This window comes from Oncorhynchus clarkii, chromosome 21, assembly GCF_045791955.1.
Source record: "Oncorhynchus clarkii lewisi isolate Uvic-CL-2024 chromosome 21, UVic_Ocla_1.0, whole genome shotgun sequence".
Lineage (NCBI taxonomy): Eukaryota > Metazoa > Chordata > Actinopteri > Salmoniformes > Salmonidae > Oncorhynchus > Oncorhynchus clarkii.
The window spans coordinates 10,523,567-10,546,052 of NC_092167.1; the positions used below are offsets into that span (position 1 = coordinate 10,523,567).

Sequence of the window (22,486 nt, forward strand, 5' to 3'; positions counted from 1 at the left end):
ATTCCGTTGGGAGACATGAGAGAGGCCGGCTGGCGCGGTCTAGGACAGTGAAAGTATTCCACAACGAGACTGTTCGTAGGAGCAGGCAGCAATATCTACATTCCCCAGGTGAGAGGTGCATGTTTCAGTTCTGGGTCGCAAACCTACAGCCAAAACATACATACAAGGATATCCTATCCAAGGTAAGATTGATTTGACTCGTTTTTCAATTTTTCAAATCACGTGTTGGTGTAATTGGATAAGAAGGCGCTGGAGTGAAGGACGGAACGCTGAAGCATCTCTCCATTCCCCAGTCAGATTCGTCTGGGATGGGAATGTAGAAAGCGTGCCCATTTGACGCCTTCGGTTTGTTTAAAAACATGCACATTAGCTTGTTATGATGCACATTTAATTTAGCCTAGCCATATTGTGATCGCTTTCATTCATTTCTTAACATGAGTGAGTGCGCGCGAGCTACAGTGCCCGATTCTACCAGCGGCCAGTCAATCCAGAACAGTCGCTACAAGCATATAGCTTTCTGGAAGGTGAGGGAGGTCTCTTTGTAAATCCTCAAAATATTTCTGCGTGCGTAAATATTGTTCCTTGTAGGCACACATAGACTAGTTTACAATAGTCCAAAAGAACTGAATAACTCGGCTAGATAAATGGTGCTAAATAAAAGGAGACGGTATAAAAGCCGGTAAAATGACTCAGATGGAACTGTCATCTTGGTTTATTGTGCAGCGCTTTCTCATGTGGAATCAGCGCTGGTGCTCATTTATTGAGTAATCAGCGAGTGCTCTCTCTGAGCGCTGAAAGTGAAGCACGCGTTCTCTATCTTGCGCAACAAGGTTCATAAATTATTGGGGGGAGGTGTTTTGACAGTATTGTTATCTATGTTGTGCAACTGCCTAAGAATTTATTCCCGAATTAAAATGCCTCAAATTAACAGGAGATAATGTTGTAGATAATGTTGGATATTGCATTATGACAATGTGTGTGTCTTTTGCTATCCTTGTCCATTAGAATTAGCTAGCATCCACCACTGTATTGTGTGGGACTTCCAGTAGTCAGATTTGAATTTGAGTTCATATAGTCCTTTACAACATATCTGAGGTGGCTGACCCTGGACCTTAAGCCTATATTTGCACCTTGATGGGCTCCTAACTTTTGAATGTGTGAGAATCCCTGTTGACCTTATACAAGCCTGCAGAGGTGAGGAGAAGGAGAGTGAGGCCCAAATTGACCTCTGCAAGCACCAAATATGTCAGTGTGCTTTGAGCCAGTTGTTGGGGTCCAGAGGTATGTGGTGTGAGAAAATAGCTTGTCACACTATGTCACTTGTCATTCGTTTAAAAAGAAAGAAAACATAGGAAAGGTAATGTCTTGTGGTGGCTTCTGAACATAGATGTCACAGATAGGTTGAATTATCCTCAGAGACTGGCACTGGCCTATATTTACTTTTTGTTCTGTTAGGAGACCTCAGTGATGATCTGCTCTTGTTCACAGCCAAGTAGTTATGTGTGTGTGAGAATGTGCATGGTGTAGCAACCTGACAGAGTACACTTCATTCCCCTCATAAAAGTCCATGTAAAAGCTGCGCTACATTCTTCTACACTCATTCCAGTAAGGTACGTAGTCATGTAATTTACTGAGAACATTACGCTAGAGATGACCATTGACCCTCTTGACTGAACATTAAGGAAGTCTAAATTACACCCTCAATTTCCAGGGGCATACCCTCTCCATTCCTTTGTGCTCACTGCATTCTCTCTTTCTCTCTTCTTTACTGTCTCTGAGCCCTGCTTCTCCTCCGCCTCACTCTCTCCTCTCTCTCTCCTGCCTCTCCCTCTCTTATTTCTTAGTGTGGAAAGGCAGTGTCGTGTCTTCGGCATCATTAAAGGTGAAGGCTGTTATTTTATCAAATCAATTCTCTGTAACTATTATTACGTGATTAAACTAATCATGTAAATTGAATTAACTAGGAAGTCGGGGCACCATGGAAAATCTTCAGATTACAAAGATATAATTTTCCGAATATAACTCTATGGATATTTTAATATCTGATCAATTAGTCTTCTATGAATTAATTATTCTCATCAGTCTCATCTGAACATCATAAATTGTTGGTTATCTGCACGAACCCAGCCTTTACTATAAATCATCCATACACCAATTGGCTTAATCATTTATTTACTAACTAAATAATCACAGAAATGCAGGGAAGGGGGTGTGGACTGAGAAAGAAGCGGGAAAGACAAAAGGGATCACTACACACAGTTGATAATTATATTCATTGAAATGATAGTCCTTTGCACATGAACGCTCACTCATTCTGGAATAATCGCAATCAATATATTTACTCCCACATGTCATTGTGATCTTCTCTGTTGGAATCATCAGTCTGTCTGCTGGAGAGTCAGTTCATCAGAGAGTGGTTGTAGGGTCTATCGGCTGCTCCTGATAGTGTCTGTTGTAATGGATATGTCAGGCGTCCATTATTCTTAGGATATATGTTTCGGCGGTTGTCGGCATTCGTATCCCAGATTTACATAATTTCTGGCGGCAGACCAGTAATTCGTATCTAAGATTTGCTCTAATTCTGTAGGGTTCGATAGTCTCAGAGTTTAACCATTTCCAGCCATGTAGCCAATGCTCCACGTGGTATAGTTTTCTAGTTTTGGTACTTAACTATTCGCAATCACAGCTCCCGTTGTGGGTTTGCTTAGTCTAAAGAGGATTGTTTTAGGAGGGGCTTTTATTCGTAACAGTAGAAGGGGGCGGTTCCATGACGCCTGATTATGTCTGTGCTCAGGGGGCGTGGCCGCTGACTAGTTAAACTAGAATACAATTCTCTCAAAATTAAAGGTTAACATCACATTACATCATTTCACAAATAGTTTCATCTTTACTCATTAATTGTATACAATAATTAGATGCAAACACCATAATTGAGAAATGTACACATTCAGAGATATAGTTATGCGTGTTTCCTGTCCTTCGTGAGGTCACCAAATGAAACACACTCAACATAACTGTCTCTTAAGTGTCCACGGACCCTTCCCACATTCTCACAAGTGGACATGTAGTTTAATTTTCCCATTTTGGGGATTTAGGAGTTCGGCCATGTGAAATCCTTTGTTCACTCTGTGGTCTCTCTCTCTGCATGAAATGGGGGAGAGAGTCTCCGCCAGGAATTTACGACCTGAGATAACAGAACCTGGGTGTAGGAGAGAGTGAGAGAGGGGTAGGCCCCGATCTACACCCAGAAAGGGCCACATCATAACAGCAGAATCAGACAGCTTAGTCTCTCTTACTCACTTTACCTCCCCCCCTCTCTCTTTCTCTCTCTCTCTGTTTTTCTCTTGCTCTCTCACTCCCCCCTCTCCTCTAAACAGCCGCTGTGCTTTCTTTCTCGGTGCCAAAGTGTGTTTTATTCTCCTGGCGCACTTTGCCACCATGCTTTTGCCCATTGCCAGCAGAGAACAGGGTGGCATGGACATCACAGATGTATCATGGGTGGTTGAGTCTTTCCTCTCCACTTATATAAGTCCCGTCCTCCTTTCAACTCGTGTTCATTTCTGGAAGTACAAGTTTGGGGTGGAAGAGTTGTGCAACAGCCTCAAAAGCACTTCTAGAAACATCTACGTGTAAAGCAGGTCTGAATCTGTCAAGACCTGTATGGTTAGTCTGGAGACCTGCAGGGGTTTTTGTCAGAGGCTTTGTGTTATGCAAACACATCAGGATGCTTGTGGGTGGATGGATATTTGGGGGGAGTTTTGTGGCATAAAGCTCATGTGATGAGGCGCGCTGTAGGTTGTAGGTTGTGCTGTAAGTGTTCTGGACCTAAGGGGAAAAGGAAAAATACACCTGTTGAGAATCAGAGATATTCCATTCCTCAACTATGTAACCGTAAATAACCTCCTCAAATAGATAGTCAGAAGTTGCTAAATCCATTTTTGGAGTTATACATTAATGATATGTATCCATTGAGCTTAGTTTAACTGTCGTATCCCATCAGAATTCAAAATATGAGCTTTTTTTTACTCCAATGTTTGTAAACAGTAAATATTAACAAACACTGTATACCTTAAACAACTTCGGAACCCCTCGACAAAATTCCACTGAAAAGGCAGAGCGCGGGGCCTCCCGGGTGGCGCAGTGGTTAAGGGCGCTGTACTGCAGCGCCAGCTGTGCCATCAGAGTCCTGGGTTCGCGCCCAGGCTCTGTCGTAACCGGCCGCGACCGGGAGGTCCGTGGGGCGACGCACAATTGGCCTAGCGTCGCCCGGGTTAGGGAGGGCTTGGTCGGTAGGGGTGTCCTTGTCTCATCGCGCACCAGCGACTCCTGTGGCGGGCTGGGCGCAGTGTACGCTAGCCAAGGTGGCCAGGTGCACGGTGTTTCCTCCGGCGCATTGGTGCGGCTGGCTTCCGGGTTGGAGGCGCGCTGTGTTAAAGAAGCAGCGGCTTGGTTGGTTGTGTATCGGAGGACGCATGACTTTCAACCTTCGTCTCTCCCGAGCCCGTACGGGAGTTGTAGCGATGAGACAAGATAGTAGCTACTACAACAATTGGATACTACGAAATTGGGGAGAAAAGGGGGTAAAATTCAAAACAAAAAAAAAAAGAAAAGGCAGAGCGCGGAATTCTAAAATATTTTTTAGAAATATGTAACTTTCATACATTCACAAGTGCAATACACTTCTTGTTAATCTACCCATCGTGTCCGATTTCAAAAAGGCTTTACAGCGAAAACACACCATATGATTATGTTAGGTCAGAGCCTAGTCACAAAAACACGCACAGCCATTTTCCAGCGAAAGAGAGGAGTCACAAAAAGCAGAAATAGAGATACAATTAATCACTAACCTTTGATGATCTTCATCAGATGGCACTCATAGGACTTCATGTATGTTTTGTTCGATAAAGTTCATATTTATATACAAAAATCTCAGTTTACATTGGCGCTTTATGGTCAGTAATGTTGTGCCTCAAAAACATCCGGCAAATTTTCAGAGAGCCACATCAATTTACAGAAATACTCATAATAAACTTTGATAAAAGACACAACTATTATGCACAGAATTATAGATATACTTCTCCTTAATGCAACCGCTGTGTTTTCAAAAAAGCTTTATGGAAAAGCAAACCATGCAATAATCTGAGTACGGCGCTCAGACACAAAAACAAGCTATGCAGATACCCGCCATGTTGTGGAGTCAGTAAAAGTCAGAAATAGCATTATAAATATTCACTTACCTTTGATCTTCATCAGAATGCACTCCCAGGAATCCCAGTTCCACAATAAATGTTTGTTTTGTTTGATAAAGTCTATCATTTATGTCCAAATGCCTCCTTTTGTTAGGACGTTTGGTAAACAAATCCAAATTCACTAGGCGCGGGCAAGTCCAGGTGAAAGTTCAGACAAAAAGTTTAAAAAATGTTATATTACAGTTCGTAGAAACATGTTAAAAAAACATGCTTAAAACGGATGGTCAGTCCTTAAATCCATAGCTCTGTCTTTGAATTTGAGACTGGTTACATTGCTCCAGCCCTATCCCCCTGCTTTTTACCCACACAGTTGTGGGTTGTTATTTTAACTGCTGATTGCTACTTTTAATGACCACTAAAAATGTGCTGAAGAAAAGGTAGCCCTCAAACTTTAACAGTCTCATATGTTGAATGCAAGGATCTGCATGCTGTTGGGATTGTCTATGAAGTGAATGAATAATGTAGGGAAAGGCATAGGTAAGGAGAAGTGTAGTCTAATGTGTTTACGGTGATGGGTTGAAGAGGTTAGGCACAGGAGCTATGTTAATGGGACTTGATGGTGCACTTCACCCCTAGACAATACAAACACATTAGACTGAAGCAATGGGAAAGGAAACAATTTAGGCTACTTGCTTTGTAGTTAACTTAGTTTTAGTTAACTTATTAGAGGCATATCTGTGATACCATTACTTCAACTTTGCTTCTGTTCCAATACAGTCCCATAATTAGTGTGACCATGTAATCTATTTAACTGGTTGATTTGGTTCTGTGTTTTTGGTTTTGTGTGATTTGTGTGCTCAGTGCCAGTGGAGATGCTAATCCTGTCATGGAGAGAGTTGGCACAGCAGGATGTGAGTAACACTAAACACACACTCTGTTAAATATGGCCCTATTCCCACTACAAGAGCTGAGGAGAGTCTGAGGAACAGAGTGGCCAAAGAGATTTCTACTTTTTAATTCACACTACATGCATTCTTGGTCCGCAGCTCAAATTGACCGTAAATATCAAAGTAGCCACTAAGTTAAGCAAAAATGATTTAATAATCCAAGCAACTTTTCTACTTAAACATATTACAATATTGAATAATGCAACCAAATCATGTGCAGATCCTTTTTTACGATGTGTCATATCGTTGTACCTGAACGTCATAGCTTTCTCTCCATCTCCTTTTAAAATAGGGAGCCAATTAGTTTTCTTATGGCTCTCTCTTGTCCCTCTGAGCAATATGTTGGAAACACATAGTCGCAATAAAATCCCGTTATTGAATCATAATACATATATAATCGCAATACATATTGTATCGGCACCTAAGCATCATGATAAAATGTATCGTGAGGTCCCTGGCAATTCCCAGCCCTACAATTAAAGGGTTCACTTTCTCGTCCGTACACATTAAATTAGCTAACAATACACAGCTAACTCCTGCTAGCTAGCTAACTAACAACATGCTTAATGATCAAGTAACGTTAGCATATCAATAATGAATGTTTACCCCACCCATAGGAATATAAAAGTACAGTAACGTTATATAGTATCCTTCCTATTATAATTTGCAAAGAACAATATAGGAGGAAGGTTGAATCCTATTACACCGGCTCCGACGCAAGTCATATGTGGCAAGGCTTGTTGGCGATAATGGATTACAAAGGGAAACCCAGCCATGAGTTGCCCAGCTATGCAGAACTCCCAAATTAGGAATATAACACTGTGCCTTGAATGAAAACCCTTTTTTCTGGATGACTGTCTGATCTCGCTCTCCATGGCTGATGTGAGCCAATCATTTAAACAGGTTAACAATCACAAGGCCGCCGGGCCAGACGGAATGCCAGGGCGCGTTCTCGAAGCATGCGCAGACCAGCTGGCAAGTGTCTTCACAGACATTTTCAATCTCTCGTTGGCCCAGTCTGTAATCCCAACATGTTTCAAGCTGGCCACCAATTTGCATACCACCCCAACAGATCCACAGATGACGCAATTTCAATTTCACTTCACACTGCCTTCTCCCACCTGAAGAAAAGAAGAAATAACTATGTGAGAATACTGCTCATAGACTAGAGCTCAGCATTCAACACCATAGTCCCCTCCAACCACATCACAAAGCTAGGGACCCTAGGACTGAACCCCTCCTTCTGCAACTGGATCCAAGACTTCCTGACGGGACGGCCCCAGGAGACGATGGTAGGCAACAACACCTCCGCCATGCTGACCCTAAACACTGGGGCTCTCAGGGGTGTGTGCTTAGTTCCCTCCTGTGCTCCCTGTTTACCCACGACTGCGTGGCCACGCACGACTCCAACGCCATCAAGTTTGCTGACGACAGAACTGTGGTAGGCCTGATCACAGACGGCGATGAGTCTGCCTACAGGGAGGAGGCCAGTGACTTAGCAGTGTGGTGCCAGAACAACAACTTCTCCCTCAACGTCAGTAAGCCCAAGGAGCTGATCGTGGACTATAGGAGAAAGAGGGGAGAGGACGCCCCCATCCACATCGAAGTGGCTGGTGTGGAACAGGTCAAGTGCTTCAAGTTCCTTGGCTTCCACATCACTTGGTGATGGTCCACACACACCCGCACAGTCGTGAAGAGGGCACGGCATCACCTCTTGACCGCAAAGCACTACAGAGGGTGGTGCAGACTGCCCAGTGCATCACTAGGGCCAAGCGCCTTGCCATCCAGGACCTCTACATCAGGTGGTGTCAGAGGAAGGCCTGAAAATTTCAGAGACAGGCTCCGAGACAGCTTCTACCTCCAAGCCATAAGACTGCTAAATGTCCAGACTGCTAAATAGTCAATTAATGGTACCCCAAACTATCTGCACTCTCTATCTTGCACTGACACTATGCACATTCACACAGGCCTGGGCAACTCCAGTCCTCGGGGACCTGATTGGTGTTACACTATTCCCCCATCCCTAGCAAACACACCTGATTTAAACTAATTGCATTTTTAACTGAAGATCATGATTAGTTGATTATTGGAGTCAGGTGTGTTAGCTGGGGATAGGGCAAAACTGTGACACCAATCAGGCCCCTGAGGCCTGGAGTTGCCCAGGCCTGCCAGACTAGACTTTAAATGTGACTCACCACCTGGATTCGGTCTTATGTAGCAAAATTTGAAATTGATTTTTTTTTACATTTGATTAAAGTAGAGACTCAGAGCTACAAAATGGTATATCATATACTGCATTTTTTAGAAAATCCGGGAAAGTAATTCTGCTTTGAAAGTTGATAAACTTGTAAACTCACTTTTGAGAAAATGGCCTTTGAATGTTTTGGTATGCAGTGAAGAGCTCTTCTTTGTCTACACACCTTCTTAAGCTTTAACCCCACCCATCTCGTTTCGCTCTTGGAGCGTTCAGAGTGCACACTTGACTGATGATTTGTTTACCTCTGGATAACATGAAAACAGCCTAACCAGCTCCGCTGGCAATCATTTCATTACGCTTTTTTGTCGACGTTTACTGACACCCGCCATATTCAACAGGTGTTGTACACTTTAGACATGTAGCTAGCTAGGAAAACAATGACCCTAGCTAGGTAAACAACATGTAAGATCACATAATAACGTTAGCTAAAAAGCCAGCCAGCTAACGTTAGCTAGTTAAATAACAATGAACACAGTGCCAAATCATGTCGTTACTACCCTGCATGAATCTGCTGGGAGCTAACCAACCAGGTTCAATGTTAGCTAGCTAACATTAGGCTCTAACTAGCAAAGCAAACAGCTCTGGGATATGAATAATAACGTCAGCTAGGGAGACAGCCAGCTAACGTTAGCTAGCTAACAGTACAGTTTAGCTTGAAATTAAACCACTTTCTGTCAAAATTAGAAACATGTCATATCTGAAAATGTAGCTAGGTAACACTAGACTATCTTACCCTTATACATCATCATGCATGATGGACACGTCTCCCTGTCACGGATGCCATGCCACGGTTGTCCTTAGTTTGAAGATATAATACGGAGACAGGTGTTTTCTCCATCTCTTTAGCTACCATACTCTAATTCCACTGATTTCAAAACTTGATCCTCCGGAAAGTGGAGAGCAACACTTATGCAGTTTCACTACACAATAAAAAATTTTAAAGCTGCGTTTGACAGGATAACTGTTAGAGGAATTCTAAATTCCTATATGTTTTGTAGCCAAAATCAAATTCGCACTCTTTCTATTTCATTAATGAGTTGTAAATTCATTAATTATGCATGAAATAGATCGAGACCAGTCTTAAAAGTCAGGTATCAGCGTTTATTACAAGAGAGTACTGACACATACACATTTTTCCACAGGTTATAAACTGAAAATGACGTCAGCGTTTTCTAAATGTTCTATCTCTTCATGACACCGGTAGAGAGGCCCTATAGTTTCTCGAGCTTTCGCTCCACGCCTGAAGTCAAGGTCAGTCAGTATAAATCAGCATTCTAGACAGTCTGGAGATAGTCCGTTCCTGCCACCTGGAGATTGTACAAATTAATGAACTAAGGAACAGACCTTCATTGTTACTAAACTCCTGACTACATTATATACAATTGGGAATGGGAGCAAGAGAGAATTCATATATGTACAGTACATTATAGCATTTGGACTAGTCAGTTCTGATTGGAATGTATACATAATTAGTCATTTCAACCATAATTTCCTCTAACAATAACTAACACAGACTGACCAGCTCAAATAGACAGAAGCCTTCTATATGGCAGACCAATCCGAACTCCTCTCTCGACATGTCCAGCCCACTCATTATCTTAGCCAATCATGGCTCGTGGGAAGGTTGCTGACTTTTTTCTATGGCTTAACCAACAAAGCTTGTAATTTAATAATTGTATTCATATTTACAGATGGCATACAAGTTTGTTATTAAGGCACATGAAAGTTCATATGTTCCAGAAGGCATTTCTGCAAAAAAAACTGCATTATTTATTTAATTAAAAAAAAAGTTAAAATGGCTCTCCTGTGAATTTGTGACTTTCGACATACGCCTAGTTTCCGGAAACTGGTCACATATACACACCATATACACACTCACTCACTACATTGACACTCCCACACAAAACTCCCACACATTCACATATACTTCATACGCACACGCACACATAACACACACACGCAGATTGACCCAACACAAACACACATACATACACATTACACACACGCACATTCATACACTTTTACACTCATAATTTGCTGCTGCTACTCTGTTCTTTATTTTACTCTTATTATTATCTATCCTGATGCCTAGTCACTTTACCCTGCGTCAAATTCCTCGTACCTCTGAACATTGATCTGGTACTGGTACTCCCTGTATATAGCTTAATTCTTGTGTATTTTATTTTACTCCTCTTGTGTTGCTATTTTTAGTTTTCAACTCTGCGTTGTTGGGCTCGTAATCATTCATTTCACTGTAAATTCTACACAAGTTGTATTTGGGCGTATGTGACAAATACAATTTGATTTGATATAGGCTACATAGCTAGGTAACGTTTGCTAGCAAGCTAGCTTGCGAAACAATATAATTTCTTAACTCTCATATAAACGTGATGGCTGTAGCTGAATTCTGACGTTTAGCTTAACCATAGCTTAGGTTTACACTAGCTAGCGTATTAGAGTTATCTTAGAACAAACCAGGCTTAATTTGATCAATATCATGGAAGTCATTATATGAGGTAAAACGTTGATAATTCAGAGTTGCTTCCTAGCCTGGACCTCGTTGGCTCAGTGCAGTCAAGCAAAAACAAAACGACAACTGAGATTTGAGCCTACGGCGACAATTTCAGAATGTATTTTAGGTAAAAACTCAATAAAAAAAGTCTTAGAAATAAGGTAAATGTCTGTGCATTTCAGCTGTTTCAAAAACATTGCTATGCTATTACGATTTTTACTGTAAGAGTGTTGGCTCAACGAGACAATTGTGTTTGCACTGCCCTGCTTAGAGGGGGGAAACTTTCGGGGGAGTGTCGTGCCCTACCTCTGGAGGTAGCAGTCGAGAAGTGACAAGTTCGCAAGTTTACATTGCAGTATATAGAAGACAAGGGTATTTTTTGTGAAAAGTCTTATAAGTCTGAAGACACTCTTATAAGGAAACGTTTTGTCATGAGTTCAAAAGAATGAAGGAAGGATCATTAAATAGCATTAGAGCAAGATAAATAGACAGAATAGAAGAGAAAAGAAGTAGAGGAAAATACCAAGAAGAAAGGAGGAGAAGAAAGGTGGAGAACAAATGAGGCAGAGGAAAGAGGAAGGAAATTAAACGCTGTTCTTGCACCTGACCCACATCCCTCATGGGAGACCCAGATTCCGCTGTGGCACCACTAAAGGCCATTGTACCCAGTCCCTGTATTTATGAGCAGGGGAGGCAAGGGATCAAGGAGGGGACCTGTCAGACCTCAAGGATGAATGGCCTTTGGATGGGAAGGGGAGACGGGGGCGGGGGGGCTGCCCAGCTGCCTGACACACTGTTAACAGTTCATTTGATGGAACATTTACGCCTCAAAGCAGGGATTTAAATTCAACACTAGCTGCCTCCCTATGATGTATGTGGACCTGTTGGCTGTTTCAGACCAGAGCCGTGTTGTGGGAGCTGGGAAAAAACAGGGTAGCGTTTGACATTTTCTGAACCGTAGAAGGACACGGGTATTCTGTTTATAAAGCATCATTGAGAAGAGGTACTGATTTTCCATCTCTAGACTGGGTTAAATGGGTTAATAGAGGGAATGGAGACCAATACAATAGTGTGTGTGTGTGTGTGTGTGAGTGTGTGTGTGTGTGTGTGTGCGTGCCTGAGTTATGAGACTGTTTAAATGTCAGCAGTGATGTTATCCCAAAGGATGGCTATAGGCCAGTATGCTATAGGCTAACGCTGCTCACAGCTTCTCTAATGATAGAGCCACTCAGTCCATGTGACGACACACACAAGGGTTTGACATCCTTGTGAATGTCTCAAGAATGTCTTACTCTCACCTGAATGTCTCAAGAATGTCTTACTCTCACCTGAATGTCTCAAGAATGTCTGTCACCTACTGGAAGAGCACTGTGAAGCTAACAACTTGTTGTGTTTGGAATATTTTCACAGTGTGAGATAAGTGGGACAAGACTTTATAGCAGTAGCGGTGTCTCTGAGAATAACCTCAGAGACAGCTGGGAGCTGTAAGAGCAGCATTTATTTAATTTCTCACTCCGACAAGCCTTGTACCCAGCAGAAGGCCAAAGCTGATTGTATCCTCTTTTCCACGAACAACCAAATGAACACAACAACAACTCCCGGCCCAAAATCTAGTTAGATTTGAAAGAAAACTTTATTGTCCATTAGGTTAACACAAAATGGAAAATTGTCTTTGGCGATCTTGGCATTAAAAGGATAAAAACCAACATACAAAATGTTACTTTGTGAATTGTTCTCCTGTGAAAGAAGAATAGACCTACATCTCCCTTGATATCTGTGAGCTTTTCTAGGTTGTACCTCTACTTTACTGATGGTTGTGTGGATGATACATGTTAGAACATCTTGTCTATGTTTGTTGGATGCATCCAGGGAGATTTTCTTCTTGTGTGCCGAGTTCATGGAAGGAAATAAATATTTTACAATACTGTAATCTGCCTGAGAGTGGTATATCATTTTCCCTCGTCTTAATCTAGCCCAGGGATGGGCAAATGCAGTCCTCGGGGGACTAATTGGTGTCACAGTTTCGCCCCAGCTAACACACCTGACTACAAAAATCAACTAATCATGGTTTTCAGTTTAGAATGCAATTTGTTTAATGAGCTGTGTTTTCTAGGGATGGGGTAAAAGTGTGAAACCTCTCTGGACCCCAAGGACTGGAGTTGCCCATCCCTGATCTAGCCTAACCCCCTTCCTGCTTTTTACCATCTGAAGCCTCCCAACTTGAGCTAAGTTTTCTTCTGGACTAGGATTGTGGTCAGGAAAAACTCCCGGTTCTTACTTTCAACCCTCTATTTCCATTGTACCTATTTAGGTACCTGGTGACTTGGCCCATGGTCACAATGTAAGACCAATAGATGGAATACAGGCAGCTTGTCAATGACACCCAATGTTCGTTCATTATAGACCGTGCTGGCAGCGATCAAGGCCCCTACATCATTTAGTGTGTAGTAGTACGTTGATGTGTTGTTGTGCACATGTCCATGTCCCTCCATCTCCTGTTCACTGTAACGCGACTCTCCACTCAATGCTTGATTAAACTAATCAGTCTGCCTGGGTCACGACTCCTGACCTCAGTCTGGTCTCATGATTACTCAGGGCCTGTCACTCAAGTCAAGGCTGGAAATAGACTTCACTTTCATGCATCCTTCATGTCAATAGCAGAAATCTATCATATAGGCATCAGTTGACAGGGAGAAATGGAATAAGTGAATTATTGATCAGTCACCCCAGATCTAAAAGGACTTGATTTGAAGCTGAGAAGTCGGTGGTTATGGCTGCAACGATATCCCTTTTTCCACATTAGGGGATTGAGTCACTGGCCCACAGTCCCAGCCTGTGATGAATGGGTTCTAACTAAGCAGCCCCCTGTTAGCCTGACATGCTAACTGTTCACCATCTTAGTAATGAGTCTTTGGTGTGAATTAGGGCCTGTTCCCATCAGCATATTGTCTCTGTGTGGCAGCCTAGGGACAGGTGGGACTGGGCCGCCAACACCTTGGTAATGACTGCTCAAACTAGTTATTACACACAGCAGGATGTTCTACTGGTGACTCCCCACTTCCTGATGTGATGTAGGACCAAGACTATTCCTGTGTTTGCTGTAGCATGGTTTAATTATGTAATGCCTGTAAAAGGCATGCATGGGTTTTGTGTTTTTCTTTTATGTGTGTGTGTGTGTGTGTGTGTGTGTGAGTGAGAACAGGACTACCAGAGTGTGAGTGAGAACAGGACTACCAGAGTGTGAGTGAGAACAGGACTACCAGAGTGTGAGTGAGAACAGGACTACCAGAGTGTGAGTGAGAACAGGACTACCAGAGTGTGAGTGAGAACAGGACTACCAGAGTGTGTGTGAGAACAGGACTACCAGAGTGTGTGTGAGAACAGGACTACCAGAGTGTGTGTGAGAACAGGACTACCAGAGTGTGTGTGAGAACAGGACTACCAGAGTGTGTGTGAGAACAGGACTACCAGAGTGTGTGTGAGAACAGGACTACCAGAGTGTGTGTGAGAACAGGACTACCAGAGTGTGTGTGAGAACAGGACTACCAGAGTGTGTGTGAGAACAGGACTACCAGAGTGTGTGTGGACAGGACTACCAGAGTGTGTGTGGACAGGACTACCAGAGTGTGTGTGGACAGGACTACCAGTGTGTGTGTGGACAGGACTACCAGTGTGTGTGTGGACAGGACTACCAGTGTGTGTGTGGACAGGACTACCAGTGTGTGTGTGGACAGGACTACCAGTGCGTGTGTGGACAGGACTACCAGTGCGTGTGTGGACAGGACTACCAGTGTGTGTGTGTATTTTCATGGGATCACATAATTTTGGTCTGTGTAGCTTTCAAAATGTCATGCGATTGAGTGGATGTGTCCATTACTAAAATACGTGAACATATAGGCTTGTATTTTACTCTATGTATGATGTATTATTACTGTCATATTCAATATTTTAACATGATTAAACCCTAAACGTTATACCCACACGTTAGGCAGGTTGTCTTTAGAATGGACACAGATATCCTGGATCATATAGGCTAATGAGCAAGGAAGCTGTGGTAGCTGTCACTCACCATATAGGGGCTTTGGACTGATGCCAAGGTGCCAGGATATCCTGTGCCTGGCCTGTCTGACCCAGACCAGGGTGATGCAGTACAGTGAGCAGAGGCCAGGTCTGGGTCCGGACCAAAGGCAAATAGACACCATGTACCCTGCCTCTGTCACTCACTGTCAGGGGTAGTGTAATTACAGAATCCTTTAGATCACAGATAACGTAACGATATACACACATTCAATCTACCAGTGCATGAGTTCCATAGAGGACACCTGAATCTGACAGTCGGCTTGTGGAAACAGCAAAGTGTGAGTCTATGGGCCAAGCACCATACTGGAAATGTGACGTCATAAAAGAACAACCGTCTCCATAGCCCAGGTTTACTGTGTATCTATAGAGTGGAGGGAAAACTAGAAAGGAAATTACTCAATTAAATTCATTATTACATTAAATTAATCACATATAGGCTTATAAAAGAAAGAGCTTAAAGCTTTTTGCACAGCTAATGAAATTAAATCGAACTATTTTGGCAATTTAACGCCCACACATGCAAGGCAACAAAAAACAAAGCAGGAAAAACTCCTGACAGTATGTTTGTGTGGGGTAAATAATATAATGCCATCTCCAACGAGAGCCCTTGACTGTCACTTATTGGTGAAAGGCTTTTGTGGATTGCTTTGTGTTTTGACCTCAAAGTGATGTTTGTTTACACTATTATGACCTAGATAGCAGGAAGTCGAGGCTGCTGTTACATGTAAGGATGATGCATCATTGAAAAAGGCCCAAGACATGGATGCTTCAGCAACAGTGGAGGGTTGTGTCTGGGTTACTGACACTGTTGTGTCTCCTGGGAATGGTGAATGGCCAGCATTGGATTGTCAGTGAATGTCATACTAACCTGTTGGCGGTCCACTGAATTTCCACCATCTTGAAATTGATGTGGGTCCTGGGCTGAAAACCAGCTCATTGTGCTTCTTAGTTTGCTTGTTAGCGTTCTCATGTAGCTTCTATTCCCTCTAGTCATACGCAGGCTAAACCACAGGATTAGGTTCATCCATCTTTTTTTCTTAAAGGGGTCATTTGTTGAAGCGTTAACCACTGCTTTAATCTAATGACCAGTATATTTCTCCATCATCCACCCCCTCAGGCCAAAGACGGTGCGGTGCGTATAGCAACACAGAGAAAGGGAGAACTCATTTCCTCTTTTGGCCAAACCAGTAGGCCTGCAAAACGAAGGAAAGTAGCTTTGCGAATGCAAGCCCTCATTCACAAGGCTGTACCCTACTCATCCTTCCCAGTAAACGTTGTGCCTCATGAAAACAGTAATCATCGTTCATCATCGATGTCACCCATCTTAATCTCTAAACAGAGCTCTGTGTTTGACCCATTAGCCAACGATAGACAGGCAGACTGACAGTCTGCGACTGTGGAATAGTTGGGCTCCTAAGTAGGGCACGGCCCCTATGTACTTCCCGGGTTCCAGGGAGTGCACAATGCCAGGTTGTTGGATGAGATAGGGCTGTTGGCAGCCGGTGCCCGCTGCTGCCTGAAACCCAGGTGGTTGGCGCGGATGTGTTTACTGTTGTGGGTGGTGCTCTTTGGTTGAGCAGCCTCCAAGGCCTGGGTTCTCAGGGGAGAGTGGCTGTTTTTACTGTTGTGGGTGGTGCTCTTTGGTTGAGCAGCCTCCAAGGCCTGGGTTCTCAGGGGAGAGTGGCTGTTTTTACTGTTGTGGGTGGTGCTCTTTGGTTGAGCAGCCTCCAAGGCCTGGGTTCTCAGGGGAGAGTGGCTGTTTTTACTGTTGTGGGTGGTGCTCTTTGGTTGAGCAGCCTCCAAGGCCTGGGTTCTCAGGGGAGAGTGGCTGTTTTTACTGTTGTGGGTGGTGCTCTTTGGTTGAGCAGCCTCCAAGGCCTGGGTTCTCAGGGGAGAGAGGCTGTTTTGTGGAAAAGGCTGCTGACTTCTCTTTTGTGATGTTGGGCACTGCCCGTTCTTAGTAGACTAAAGTCGCCTTAATTATTGTCAGTTACAGTATTCCTCTTTCTGATTCTTTCTCTGTTCTCTGTTAAGCTGGCTTCTGTTTGTGTTCATTTCTCAGACGGCGGGCAGCCAGCGAGGCTGTAGTGTGTGTCTGGGTTTCTACTGACCGACCAATGGCAGATTGATGTGCTTAAAGGCTGTAAGGCCCTCGGTGGCAGAGTCCCGCTGAGGAACGCCGTGAGTCCAACAGCTGTCTTCCTTAAAACAGGCACAGACCTCCTGGTGAGAGGAGCTGCCAAGGCAAAACACAGAAAAGCACTCGCTCAAAGGAAACGGCAAGTAGCTGGATGCCTAATGAGAAAATCCTGCAGTGGAGGAGGATTTGTGTTGTAACTTTGGTAGCAGAAAAGTCTCTCAACATCATTATGGAACTGTCTTTAAATGACTTTCTGAGGCTACATGGTTCTTTGTCAAGAAGACTCCGCACTTATCAGCAAACAAGTAGTTGACTTATCCTTTAGGGTTACAAAGCAGGGAATGTGATGATATTGTCATTTAGTGACAGAGCAGTTTGGATCAAGTTAATACAGATTGACATCTCCAGAGCCTTACTTTGGCTGAGTCCTCTAAGTCTCGATCATACACATTATCGACCAGATAAATGGTTTGGGGATTTATCCTGAGCCAGGATCAACCTCACCTTCCCTCGCTCCAAGCTGCATGTCTGTGATTGACAGCTCCCCTCTGCCCCCAGCCCCATGTGTTAAGACTGGGACTCTACTGCAGCAGGTGTCAGTGTCCATCCCCTTGGTGAAGGACATACCATAGCTGACGTTTAGTGAAGGCAGTAGAGCCAGTCTCTCCCTTTAGACCCAAACTACTGTAAGCAGTCACAGAGAGTATAGTGGGCTACAGATCATAGATAACCATAGTTCCATACTGTGTGAGTGTTAGTGAGGCTATTCCTATCAGCTCCTTCACTCTCCCACTCCAATCTACTTCTTGATGGGGAGAAGAGGAGCGAGCGGCTGAAGGCTGTGACCTGGATGGAATGCCCTGGCTGGACCGCTGGTGTGTGTGTATCCATGTGAGGAGCTAATCCATAGTGACCTCCAGCTCCTCCCCCCTGGTCCTTTAGTCTCCCAAGAATCTCTGCGATATACTGGAGCATAGAGCCGGAATGACATGATATCAATGGAGGGACCTTGACCGTGACCCCCTTTTGTAGGGGCGTTTAAAGAGTCACACTGTGGGAGAGAGAGGTTAGGGTCAGAGATGTGTGTTTGAGGGAGGGAGGTAGGTTTTTCTCTATTTTCTCTGTTATCTTAGTCGTTGCTTTGGGGGATGTAGTTCCAGTCCTTCAGCTAACACTGTTGGGAACCTGTGGCCCAGAGACCAGGAGAGAAGATGGAGAATGATACAGAGAACCCGCACATGGCTTTTCTAGCTTGAACACTTATCATGGTTGGTTGGCTGGCCCCACTAAACACTGACCAATCTTTGTGCCAGTATTTGATGGTCATCGTTTATAAGGCTGATAGGACAACAGTTTTGCAAGCTGGTTAACTTAGGCCAGGGTTGTCATCCGCTTTGGGGAGGCGTGTGATATGTTGAATGGAATCACATTGAATAGTTGAAAGTAACTCCTCTAACTTTTCTAACACAGGCTGTATTTGAAAGTACATTTGGTGTGAGGTTGGACAAATCAGATGTCAATGTAGCCTACATAAACCCAAAGGACACCATCATTTCAACGTGAAGCTAGGTATACTGTCATTGGTCACCATAGCAGCATCCACCAGCACGCGCTCCAGCAGGTATATGTCACTGGTCACCCCCAAAGCCAATTCTTCCTTTGGCCACCTCTCCTTCCAGTTCTCTGGAACGAACTGCAAAAATCTCTGAAGCTGGGGACTCTTACCTCCCTCACTAGCTTTAAGCACCAGCTGTCAGAGCAGCTCACATATCACTGCACCTGTACATAGCTCATCTGTAAATAGCCCATCCAATCTACCTCATCCCCATGTAGTATTTATTTATTTATCTTGCGCCTTTGCACCCCAGCATCTCTACTTGCACATTCATCTTCTACACACCCTACCATTACAGTGTTTAATTGCTATATTGTAATTACTTCGCCACCATGGTCTATTTATTTCCTTACCTCTCTTATCCTACCTGATTTGCACATACTGTATATATACTTTTTCTACTGTATTATATGTTTGTTTATTCCATGTATAACTTTGTGTTGTTGTTTGTGTCGAACTGCTTTGCTCTATCTTGGCCAGGTCACAGTTGCAAATGAGAACTTGTTCTCAAACCTACCTGGTTAAATGAAGGTGAAATACATTTAAAAAAATGGTCCATGGTTGATTGGATCTTTAGAAGTAACAACCATTAACCCTATAAATAGGATGCCAGATTCATGATATCAATAATACACTTTTGAACCATACCATTTTACCATCACCAAGTCAAATATGACATTCAACATACTTTGATCCACCCGAGCGCAGCAGTGTGTGTGGGTATGTGCTATGCTTGGCATAAGAATGTGAGATGAGACTCCTCAAACACACCATGAGGGTGCTGCTCTAACAGACCAAGCCACCCGTGTACACACACACCCCCCACCCTAGCCTGCAGCAGTCACAGATCGTGCTGCGATGTTGTTCACCTCACATCTCATGCCGGTTAAGGTGTTAAGATACAGTAGGAGTGAGGGCATTGAGAGCAATAGTAATGGTGTCTTTTTGTAGGCTCTAACGGAGACTAATTCCACCATGGCTCCATGGCCAAAGCCTGTGGGGAAATGAATGGGGGTTTTGTAGGGGTTTTGGATAAACTCCCAAAATAAGTTCTGTGGTAAACACAGGCTTAAGAGATCTTATACATTTTGTTCTATGAGATCATCTTCATCAGCCTATGTCACTTTTTGTGAATTCTGAAGAATTTATGTAATAAAAACAGTCCCAAAGCACATGAAGTCTTCATAATTCATAAAGGTCATGTTGACTGACTGATGTTATCTCATAGAACAAAACGTGTGGCTCACTTGATAGAGCAGGGCACTTGCAGCACCAGGGTTGTAGGTTGGATTCCTGTGGGGGATCAGTATGAAAATGTATGCAGTGACTACTGTAAGTCGCTCTGGATAAGAGCATCTGTTAAAATGACTGAATCTCCTAAACCTATTTCAACCTCAGACCTTATTTTCTGTGTTTATCCCAAAACCCCATTCTATCCCTTTTCATTTCCTCCATAAGAATGGCTGAACAAGCTAGAGGTAGAAAATGCTAACTCATTTCAGTTTTTTGTGACTACAAGCTGGCGAGCTCTATTGCTGACCTTGATATGTAGTTGGCTCTCTGAAAGACTGCCCTGAGAAGGGAGGGGTTAATGATGCTCTTTGTACTGGCTTGGAAACTATCTTATAACCAAAGCTGGCTGACACTCTTCTGAATGGGGTAATAATGATGCATTACCTTTACTACAGCTATAGGCTGTGATTGATTGCCTTATGAATATTCATGATCACTGATAGACATGGCAGCTCTGCTTCTAGCTCCTAAGCAACTTTGCAGTATTTTGTTTTTTTGGTGTTATTTCTTACATTATTTGCCCAAAACTGTTTTTTTTTTCATTCATATTTATTTATTTCTTAATTCCATTCTTTTACTTTTCGATTTGTGTTTTCTTATATACTACTGCACTGTTGGAGCTAGGAACACAAGCATTTCTAGAAAAAGCGGTGCAAGGGGAAAAACGCTGATAGGCTTGACGAACAAAACGAACTGGTAACAGACAAAAAGAGAACACAGGTATAAATACACTGGGGATAATGGAGAAGATGGGTGACATCAGGAGGGGGTTGGAGACAAGCACAAAGACAGGTAAAACAGATCAGGGTGTGACACTTTCACTACATCCGCAATAACATCATCTCCCCACTTACCATGTCATTAACAAAGTTACTCCCAGCACCCAGTGAGTCCCAGCTTTACTTCTCTCTACAGGTCTGTCACCTAATACTCAGCATTACATTTCAATACATAGTGTAGGTTATGTCAAGAGTAATGAGTGTTTGCTCATGTAAAGAGATTCTGAGTCTGAACAGAGTGTAGTGCGGTTCTAATTTTCTCTCAGCCTCAGCTAATTGTCTCCTATCGTTTCTTCTCTCTCTCTCTCATTCTCTCTCCATCCACCCCTTTATCTATCTCTCTAGGAGCTGCCTTGTGAAGGCTGGGACCGGGACGAGCTACACAGATGGGAAAGACAGGAGAAGAGGCAGGGGCAGACGCCAGCATGGCATCTATCGCTGACTACTACGCAGGCAAGAATGTGCTGATCACTGGCGCCACAGGCTTCATGGGCAAGGTGCTGGTGGAGAAACTGCTGCGGTCCTGTCCAGAGGTCCGAACCCTCTACCTCCTGGTCAGGCCCAAGGCTGGACAGTCCATGCAGGAACGGGTCAGCGACATGATGAAGTGCAAGGTGAGGGGCACTACTAGGCTGTAGTACACTAGGCTGTAGTACACTATACCAGGGGGTGAATCTAGTCTAAAGAAGTTCCTTCTCATGATGTCATCCTATTGATCAGCACTGATCTGAAGTGAAGGCAAACTGTATAATTAATCTGTTTCCTGTTGGCTTTGTGTCACATGCAGGTTGATTGGCTTCGGTGTTTTGTTGTCTTGCAGCTTTGTGTTTATTGAAACATTGCTTGATGTTGTGAGAGAAATGTCCCAATGAATAGTATATAAAATGGTTTTATGGCTGTTGCCAGTGAAGTTCAAATGGACTAAGCTCATCCAAACCATACGAGCCTACTCACCTACAGAGAGATAAAGGGGCGAGAGAGAAAGGAAGAGAAAGAAAGAGGGAAGGAGAGAGGGATGGGAAAAGACTGTGTTGGGCGTAATGAGCTCTGATAGATTGAGACAGGGAGAGTATTGACGTGCTCACAAATGCACGCTGAAGCATCGGGGCTCTGTTTTACTATCTGCTGCTACTGATGTTGTTATTGCACTCTAACTGAAAACACACACACACACAGATAATTAACTGTCAACAATGGAGGCACCAGTTAATGGTGTCTTAATTAACTCTCTGTCTACAATGGAGGCACCAGTTAATGGCTCAGAGAGAGAGAGACAGAGAGAGAGAGACAGAGAGAGAGATTCTACCTGCTGTGATTTCTGAATTCAAACGCCCAGAATGTGTCTTCACACACCAGAGATAGGATAACAACTTGGTGTTCATCAAACACAGTAGTCTGTTTGTGCAGTTGACAACACTAGCCACCCAAACAAGACATTGAGGGAGGAGAGGATAAAGAAACAGACTGGCTGCCATATATATCTAGCCTAATCAAACCAGACCATTCAAAGGAATGTGTTTAACTACGGCTGTATAAAGCATTTCCCTCCGATTGTTATTCATGTCACTGTTGCAGTCTGCATCGTCTCTCGTGACAGTCTTAACAACAGAGCGCATTTGAGATTCTGGGTGCCGAGTTTACGGTCTCTGTATTATCCGTCTTAGAGGTTTTTCT

At 43.5% G+C, this 22,486-nt stretch overlaps 1 protein-coding gene across 2 annotated transcripts in view; it reads left to right on the plus strand.

The window, feature by feature from the left end:
* The window catches only part of LOC139378511 (fatty acyl-CoA reductase 1-like), a 58,565-nt gene continuing 36,079 nt past the window's right edge, over window positions 1-22,486 (plus strand). The window contains exons 1-2 of one of the 2 annotated variants that reach the window (XM_071120734.1): window positions 1-182; window positions 21,158-21,426. In XM_071120734.1, coding sequence (XP_070976835.1) covers window positions 21,199-21,426 — 228 coding nt within the window. In that variant the 5' untranslated portion in view covers window positions 1-182; window positions 21,158-21,198. The remainder of the gene's footprint in view (window positions 183-21,157; window positions 21,427-22,486) is intronic. The other variant, XM_071120735.1, reaches the window with a different exon arrangement.